The sequence below is a fragment of the Oncorhynchus keta genome, unplaced genomic scaffold (genome assembly GCF_023373465.1).
Source record: "Oncorhynchus keta strain PuntledgeMale-10-30-2019 unplaced genomic scaffold, Oket_V2 Un_contig_25337_pilon_pilon, whole genome shotgun sequence".
In the NCBI taxonomy this organism is placed as follows: Eukaryota; Metazoa; Chordata; class Actinopteri; order Salmoniformes; family Salmonidae; genus Oncorhynchus; species Oncorhynchus keta.
Window position 1 is genome coordinate 3,076 of NW_026284389.1, and position 9,425 is coordinate 12,500.

Here is a 9,425-nt window from a genome sequence, read left to right on the forward strand (position 1 = left end):
AGTCAGCCTACACAAGGGCCTGAAGGAGGGGTCCGTCTGAGAGAGGGGTGGTCCCCAGCACCAAGGACAAGGAGAGGCCCAGCAGCAAACAGGAGGCCAAGGAGCGTCAGCAACACCACAGCCACCACTCCCAGCCCTCACATCCACACCACCACCACCCACACCCCGGCCACACACAGCCCCACCCCCACCAACAGCACCCCAGTACCCCAGCACCCGGTCTCCCTGGAGGAGGTCAATAGCAGAGCTCTGGAGAGGCACATGGAGCACCAACAGACCCTAGGAATGACCAGAACCCTCAGCGCCTGCCTGCTCAATGGAAAGATGCAGAACGGGGGGACTCTGGGACGGGGGAGCCAAGGCTTCCATGACTAGCTATGGGGGAGGTGGTGGGGAGCAGGGGGCCTGGGGACACAGGCCAGCCACAGACACATGGAGGGTGGGTGGGGGGAACATTCGCTGCACCAAGGAAGGGGTGAGCGGCGAGATGAGGATCAGTGAGCAGCCTTCGGACTGTCTGGAGGGGAGGGGCCAGATGCTCCACCACGCCCTTCCCTACTCTGTGGCGCGCCGCCTGCAAATGGGTTCAGCCGCTGGGGAGGCCACCCCCACCTCCACCCCCACCACCACTCTCACCCGCATCCGGGGGGTTCCACTGCCTTCAGCTCCACCCCAGCCATCCCCACCACCCCCACACACACCACCACCCGGACTTCTTCTGCCCGCCTCCACCTGCCCCTCTAACCAACCCCTCGCCGCACGAGAGGGGAGGGGGAGGGGGCGAGACCCCAAAGTGACAGGGCCCACGTTCATACCATCTGTAGGGGAGGACACCTGGGGACAAGTCCAGCGGGCAACCCTTCCAGATGGGCACCCCAACCGACTGCCAGGGGTTGGTGGGTGGGGGCGGTGCAGTGCCAAGGATAAGGCCATGGAGAAGAGTAACTGGCACAGGAAACAGCAGCAGCAGCTGTACAGAAAGGCTGAGAAGACCCCAGACTGGATGCAGCAGCAGAGTCACCACCCCCAACAACCCCATCCCCAACAACCCCTTCCCCAGCAGGCCCAGCCCCAACAGCTCCAACAGCCCCAACAGCCCCATCCCCAACAACCCCTTCCCCAGCAGCCCCAGCCCCAACAGCCCCAGCCCCAACAAACCCAGCCCCAACAGCCCCAGACCCAACAACCCCAGACCCAACAACCCCTTCCCCAGCAGCCCCAGACCCAGCAGCACCAAGCCGTGCGTTCTCGCAGCGTCGAATGCATCAATAGCGTGGGAGTGGACACCACCGATGTGTTCAGGCCCTCTCTTCCCCCAGGGAGCCAAGGCCGGACACTCCCTCCCCCACTCAGTCAACACTTCCCTACAGAGACTGCTCCCTCCCGGGGGCCCCCTGCCCAACGCCTCACCCTGGGGGTCGAGGAGGTGCAGGCGGTGGTGCTGGAGGTGGGAGTTGTTCTTTACAGAGAGATGGTCAGAAGGTGGCCCGTATTCGCCACCAGCAGCACGGTGGGCCTGGCCCGGACGCCGCCCAGCAGCAGAGCTGAACCAGAACAACAAACAGAACCAGGACCTGAACAGGAAGCTAGAGATGTCCCGTACGGCTACAGCAACAGTGGGCAGGGACAGCAGCATCACCCCAGCAGCCCCGGTTCCTCCTGGGCCATGAGGCCTCACCACATCCACCCTGCAGAGGAGGAGCAGCAGCGGAAGGCCTACATGGAGTCTCTCAGTGGTGGCAGACAACAGCCCCAGCAACAACCAGGGCAAGGTATGGGCCTCCCTCCTCATCCTTCTCCCAGCCCCAGCCACCTCCACCCCCAGCCCCCTCTCAGCAGCAGCAAGACCCCAGGTCGCCTCACAGGCCCAGGAGGAGAGCAGTGCCATGAAGAGCCTGCTGAAGTACAGCACCCAGCAGCCCCTGCTCCTCTCCCAGAAGAGTCCCTTCGGAGGCCTGGGGAGCCTCAAATCCGCTGGTCCTGGGGTCCTGGAGGTGGAGCCCCTGGGGTTAGCTGCACCCTGCAAGGCAGCAAACAACAACAGGCCTTGCCCACCAGGAAGGGCCCGGTCAATGACGGCGAGCTCTGACTGTGGGGGGCGTGGCCGGGAGGTGGGCGAGGCGGTGGGTCACGGTGAAGGAGAGGTGCGCCAACCGCCTGTGGGCATCGCAGTCGCCGTGGCGGGCAGAGGAACCGTCCTGTCGCCCGGTGGACGCCCACCCCAACAGCCGGCAGGGGCGGGTGCACCCCTCCATGAAAGGTACGGGGGTAACCTCCGGGCCTTTTGGGGGTCACTGCTTAAATAAACAGAAGGAGCAGGGAACTGAGCAGAGATTATTTATCTACGACCTTTGGAAGACCTCGCTGATGAAAAATAAACAGCAGGCTTTGCCAAAGCCTAAAGTAGAAACAGCTTTATTTGACTAAGCAGTTAGAGGCACTGGGAAGAAAAGAGAGGAGGAGAGGAGTACATGGCAGGAGATCTGAGTCTGTGGCAGTAGAGCTATAGTAGGTATGGTTGGGAGAGAGAGAGAGAGACAGGCTGTAGAGCTGTAGTAGGTATGGTTGGGAGAGAGAGAGAGAGACAGGCTGTAGAGCTGTAGTAGGTATGGTTGGGAGAGAGAGGGAGAGAGAGGCTGTAGAGCTGTAGTAGGTATGGTTGGGAGAGAGAGAGAGAGAGAGAGAGAGAGAGAGAGGCTGTAGTAGGTATGGTTGGGAGAGGAGAGAGAGAGAGAGAGAGAGAGAGAGAGAGAGAGGCTGTAGAGCTGTAGTAGGTATGGTTGGGAGAGAGAGAGAGAGAGAGAGAGAGAGAGAGAGACAGGCTGTAGAGCTATAGTAGGTATGGTTGGGAGAGAGAGAGAGAGAGACAGGCTGTAGAGCTGTAGTAGGTATGGTTGGGAGAGAGAGAGAGAGAGAGAGAGAGAGAGAGAGAGAGACAGGCTGTAGAGCTGTAGTAGGTATGGTTGGGAGAGAGAGAGAGACAGGCTGTAGAGCTGTAGTAGGTATGGTTGGGAGAGAGGAGAGAGAGAGAGAGAGAGAGAGAGAGAGACAGGCTGTAGAGCTGTAGTAGGTATGGTTGGGAGAGAGAGAGAGAGACAGGCTGTAGAGCTGCAGGTAGGTATGGTTGGGAGAGAGAGAGAGAGAGAGAGAGAGAGAGAGAGAGAGAGACAGGCTGTAGAGCTGTAGTAGGTATGGTTGGGAGAGAGAGAGAGAGACAGGCTGTAGAGCTGTAGTAGGTATGGTTGGGAGAGAGAGAGGCAGGTAGAAGCAAGACCCATTGGTAAGGGGGGGAGAGTAAGTTAATGACACAGAAGACTTAGTGTTCCCTGGGACTTAGTGTTAGAGATTCCACCCTTAATGTTAGAGTTATGTAGAGATTCCACCCTAGGTTAGTTTTAGATAGATATTTGTGAGGTGCAGTGACTGCGTGTTGGGGGTTAGGGCTCATCAGGGGAAAGGTGGTGAAGACTTCTCCCTGAACTGATATTTGTCTCCTAGGACCTCCTCGCTCCATGTACCCTCAGACCCTGCAGGAGAGGAGGAGAGGAAGAGGATGAGTGGAGAGCGGATGGGTCTGACCTGCCTGGACCGAGACAGAGAGGCCTACATCAGGTGAGACTCAGTCTGACGTTATTCAGCAATATGACATCATCATACACAGCAGGGCAACTTTCTGATTACAGACGTCAACAAGAACAAAGCGTAGACCGACCAAGACCGTCACTGTACGCTTGGAAAGAGGACATGTCACAAACAGCAACATGTAAACATATCATTCCTGGAGACACCCTGCCAGTTTTGGAGGCAGCGTTGTGTTTGCTAGCATAGAGTGGTAACGGTATCTACCTAACAGTAAATAAGTGTTTTGTTTCACCCCACAGTTAAAGTTGTTTACAGTTAGTTAACAACCACTCCTAGACTCATTACTAGCTACCGTAACACTGTAGTGTCAAAAACAGGTCTTCAAATAGGTGTCTTCCTCTACTCTGACCTTCCTCCTCTACTCTGACCTTCCTCCTCTACTCTGACCTTCCTCCTCTACTCTGACCTTCCTCCTCTACTCTGACCTTCCTCCTCTACTCTGACCATCCTCCTCTACCTGACCTTCCTCCTCTACTCTGACCATCCTCCTCTACTCTGACCTTCCTCCTCTACTCTGACCTTCCTCCTCTACTCTGACCTTCCTCCTCTACTCTGACCATCCTCCTCTACTCTGACCTTCCTCTCTACTCTGACCATCCTCCTCTACTCTGACCTTCCTCCTCTACTCTGACCATCCTCCTCTACTCTGACCTTCCTCCTCTACTCTGACCTTCCTCCTCTACTCTGACCTTCCTCCTCTACCCCGACCTTCCTCCTCTACTCTCACCTTCCTCCTCTACTCTGGCCTTCCTCCTCTACACTGACCATCCTCCTCTACTCTTACCTTCCTCCTCTACTCTCACCTTCCTCCTCTACTCTGACCTTCCTCCTCTACTCTGACCATCCTCCTCCACTCTGACCTTCCTTCTCTACTCTGACCTTCCTCCTCTACTCTGACCTTCCTCCTCTACTCTGACCTTCCTCCTCTACTCTGACCTTCCTCCTCTACCCCGACCTTCCTCCTCTACTCTCACCTTCCTCCTCTACCCTGACCTTCCTCCTCTACTCTGACCTTCCTCCTCTACTCTGACCATCCTCCTCTACTCTCACCTTCCTCCTCTACTCTGACCTTCCTCCTCTACCCCGACCTTCCTCCTCTACTCTGACCTTCCTCCTCTACCCCGACCTTCCTCCTCTACTCTCACCTTCCTCCTCTACTCTGACCATCCTCCTCTACTCTCACCTTCCTCCTCTACTCTGACCATCCTCCTCTACTCTCACCTTCCTCCTCTACTCTCACCTTCCTCCTCTACTCTCACCTTCCTCCTCTACTCTGACCATCCTCCTCTACTCTCACCATCCTCCTCTACTCTCACCTTCCTCCTCTACTCTCACCTTCCTCCTCTACTCTCACCTTCCTCATCTACTCTCACCTTCCTCCTCTACTCTGACCTTCCTCCTCTCTCACCTTCCTCCTCTACTCTCACCTTCCTCCTCTCTCTCACCTTCCCTCCTCTCTGACCTTCCTCCCCTACTCTGACCTTCCTCCTCTACTCTCACCTTCCTCCTCTACTCTCACCTTCCTCCCCTACTCTGACCTTCCTCCTCTACTCTCACCATCCTCCTCTACTCTAACCTTCCTCCTCTACTCTGACCTTCCTCCCCTACTCTGACCTTCCTCCTCTACTCTCACCTTCCTCCTCTACTCTCACCTTCCTCCCCTACTCTGACCTTCCTCCTCTACTCTCACCATCCTCCTCTACTCTAACCTTCCTCCCCTACTCTCACCTTCCTCCTCTGACCATCCTCCTCTACTCTCACCTTCCTCCTCTACTCTCACCGCCCTCCTCTACTCTCACCATCCTCCTCTACTCTGACCTTCCTCCTCTACTCTGACCTTCTTCCTCTACTCTGACCTTCCTTCTCTACTCTCACCTTCCTCCCCTACTCTCACCATCCTCCTCTACTCTCACCATCCTCCTCTACTCTCACCTCCCTCCTCTACTCTCACCTCCCTCCTCTACCCTCACCTTCCTCCTCTACTCTCACCTTCCTCCTCTACCCCGACTTTCCCTCCTCTACTCTGACCTCCCTCCTCTACTCTCACCGTCCTCCTCTACTCTGACCTTCCTCCTCTACTCTCACCATCCTCCTCTACTCTCACCATCCTCCTCTACTCTCACCATCCTCCTCTCACCATCCTCCTCTACTCTGACCTTCCTCCCCTACTCTCACCATCCTCCCTACTCTCACCTTCCTCCTCTACTCTGACCTTCCTCCTCTACTCTGACCTTCCTCACTCACCTTCCTCCTCTACTCTCACCTTCCTCCTCTACTCTCACCTTCCTCCTCTACTCTCACCTTCCTCCTCTCTCTCACCTTCCTCCTCTACTCTCACCTTCCTCCTCTACTCTCACCTTCCTCCTCTACTCTGACCTTCCTCCTCTACTCTCACCTTCCTCCTCCTCCTCACCATCCTCCTCTACCATCCTCCTCTACTCTGACCATCCTCCACCTGACCTTCCTCTCTACTCTGACCTTCCTCCTCTACTCTGACCTTTCTCCTCTACTCTAACCTTCCTCCTCTACTCTCACCTCCCTCCTCTACTCTCACCATCCTCCTCTACTCTCACCATCCTCCTCTACTCTCACCTTCCTCCTCTACTCTCACCTTCCTCCTCTACTCTCACCATCCTCCTCTACTCTCACCTCCCTCCTCTACTCTCACCTTCCTCCTCTACTCTCACCTTCCTCCTCTACTCTCACCTTCCTCCTCTACTCTCACCATCCTCCTCTACTCTCACCTCCCTCCTCTACTCTGACCTTCCTCTATATTATTCTGTGTTTTCTGTCTCTCCTCATTTCTCTCTCAATGGTTCTATCTCAGGGATAATAAGGATCCAGTGGACTTCACAAGGATCCATCCGTCCAACAGCTGTCACGGTGACATCACCTCTCACCTCATGGTGCCGGGTGGGACTTCCCTACAATCTGGCCAATTAGGAGACCCCTCTGCACATGCACACGCCCACTCGGCCCACCACCATTGGCTGCCGAGCACTGGAAGTCCCTCCATCTGGATGACAAGCCACTCCTACGGTGAGAAAGTTGTATTGGATTCAAATTCAGAAAACTTTATTTCCATAAACACCAACGTGTTGATGTCACACTATAAATAAAAACCAATAAGAGGTCTACAGATGTATTCTAGATCAGTCTTCATCTGGCTGTTTCATGTCCTGTTGCTGCCTTTGCAGGCTGTGTTGCAGTAAAGCTGTATTGGTAATGAACGACACATGGCTACTGAATCTGTTGTAACATCTTCCTGATGTTGCAGGAATCGGCCACTCAGCCCTTCACCAGAACCTCGCCCCAGGTTTTTCTGCAGCCATGCCAGGGTCTCTACAGCCTGTGCTGCCTCTGCCTCAGGACCCGTCTACCCAGCTGGTGGTGCTACCCACAGAGCCTGCTGCCCACCCTGTCACACATCACCTGGGTGAGCCTCACTATTGTTCATTGTCTTTTCTCAATGGTTTTCTCCTCTTGCATGTCACTCTACATCCTTACTTAGTTACCCCATTACACCCTTACGCCTTAGGATTGAGGGGTAAGTGTTATGGGGTAAGGGCAGGGTTAAGTGGTAAGAGTTGAGGGGTAGGTGTTAAATGGTAAGGGTGGGTGTTAAGGGGGTAAGGGTAGGGTAGGTGTTAAGGGGTAGGGTAAGTGGGGTAGGTGTTATAAGGGCAGGGTTAAGTTGGGTAGGTTTAAGGTAGGGTAAGGGTTGAGGGGTAGGGTAGTGTTATGGGTGTTAAGGGGTAAGGGGTTTAAGTGGTAAGAGTAGGTGAGGGGTAGTGTGTTATGGGGTAAGGGTAGGTGTTAAGGGTAAGTGTTAAGGGGTAAGGGTAGGTGTTAAGGGGTAAAGGTAGGTGTTAAGGGGGGTAAGGGGTAGTATGTTATGGGGTAAGGGTAGGGTTAAGGGTGTTAAGGGTAGGTGTTAAGGGGTAAGGGTAGGTGTTAAGGGTAAGGGTAGATGTTATGGGGTAAGGGGTAAGGGAGGTGTTAAGGGGTAAAGGTGTTAAGTGTTTGGGGGTAAGGGGTAGATGTTAAGGGGTAGTAAGATGTTATGGGGTAAGGGTAGATGTTAAGGGGTAAGGGTAGGTGTTAAGGGGTAAGGGTAGATGTTAAGGGGTAAGGGGTAAGGGTAGGTGTTAAGGGTAAGTGTTAAGGGGTAAGGGTAGATGTTAAGGGTAAGTGTTAAGGGGTAAGGGTAGGGTGTTAAGGGTAAGTGTTAAGGGGTTAAGGGTAGGTGTTAAGGGTAAGTGTTAAGGGGTAAGGTGTAGGTGTTAAGGGTTAATGGTACGTGTTAAGGGGTAGGGTAGGGTAGGTGTTAAGGGGTAAGGGTAGGTGTTAAGGGGTAAGGGTAGGTGTTAAGGGGGTACGGGTAGGTGTTAAGGGGTACGTGTTAAGGGGTAAGGGTATTGTGTTAACTTTCACACATTAACAAGTCCAATACAGCAAATGAAAGATAAACATCTTGTTAATCTACCCATCGTGTCCGATTTCAAACATTCTTTATGGCGAAAGCACAACATATGATTATGTTAGGTCATAGCCAAGTCAAAAAAACACACAGCCATTTTTCCAGCCAAAGGAAGGAGTCACAAAAAGCAGAAATATAGATTAAATTAATCACTAACCTTTGATGATCTTCATCAGATGACACTCATAGGACATCATGTTACACAATACATGTATGTTTTGTTCGATAATGTGCATATTTATATCCAAAAATCTCAGTTTACATTGGCGCCTTACATGCATTAATGTTTTGATTCCAAAACATCCGGTGATTTTGCAGAAATACTCATAATAAACATTGATAAAAGATACAACTGTTATTCACAAAATTAAAGATAGACCTCTCCTTAATGCAACCGCTGTGTCAGATTTTTAAAACTTTACGGAAAAAGCATAATCTGAGAACGGCGCTCAGAACCAAAACAGCCAGAGGAATATCCTCCATTTTGGAGTCAGCAAAGTTAGAAATAACACCATAAATATTCACTTACCTTTGATGATCTTCAACAGAAGGCACTCCCAGGAATCCCAGTTCGACAATAAATGACTGATTGGTTCCATAAAGTCCATCATTTATGTTCAAATAGCCACTTGTTGTTAGCGTGCTCAGCCCAGTAATCCATCATCATGAGGCGCAGGCACTTCGTCCAGACAAAAACTCTAAAAGTTCCATTACAGTCCTTTAGAAACATGTCAAACGATGTATGGAATCAATCTTTAGGATGTTTTTAACATAAAACATCAATAATGTTCCAACCAGAGAATTCCTTTGTCTGAAGAAAAGCACTGGAACGAGAAGTAACTCTGTCGGGAGCGCGCGTCATGAGACCAAGGCACTCTGCCAGAACACTGACTCAAAGAGGTCTCATGAGCCCCTCCTTTATAGTAGAATCCTCATTCAAGTTTCTAAAGACGGTTGACATCTAGTGGAAGCCGTAGGAAGTGCAACTTTATCCATATCTCAATGTGTATTCGGTAGGCCAAAAAACTACAAACCTCAGATGTCCCACTTCCTGGTTGGATTTTTCTCAGGTTTTCGCCTGCCATATGAGTTCTGTTATAGTCACAGACATCATTCAAACAGTTTTAGAAACTTCAGGGTGTTTTCTATCCAATAATAATACTAATATGCATATATTAGCATCTGGGACAGAGTAGGAGGCAGTTCACTCTGGGCACGCTATTCATCCAAAAGTGAAAATGCTGCCCCCTATCCCAAAAAGGTTAACACTTACCCTTACCCCTTAACACAAACCCTTACCCTT

The 9,425-nt window shown here is 52.3% G+C and overlaps 1 protein-coding gene across 1 annotated transcript in view; it reads left to right on the forward strand.

The window, feature by feature from the left end:
- Positions 1-487: 487 nt before the first annotated feature.
- Positions 488-9,425, forward strand: part of LOC127922332 (trinucleotide repeat-containing gene 18 protein-like) — an 18,489-nt gene continuing 9,551 nt past the window's right edge. The window contains exons 1-5 of the mRNA XM_052506065.1: positions 488-1,772; positions 1,804-2,260; positions 3,499-3,612; positions 6,470-6,681; positions 6,920-7,078. Of these exons, the coding sequence (XP_052362025.1) occupies positions 488-1,772; positions 1,804-2,260; positions 3,499-3,612; positions 6,470-6,681; positions 6,920-7,078 (2,227 nt within the window). The remainder of the gene's footprint in view (positions 1,773-1,803; positions 2,261-3,498; positions 3,613-6,469; positions 6,682-6,919; positions 7,079-9,425) is intronic.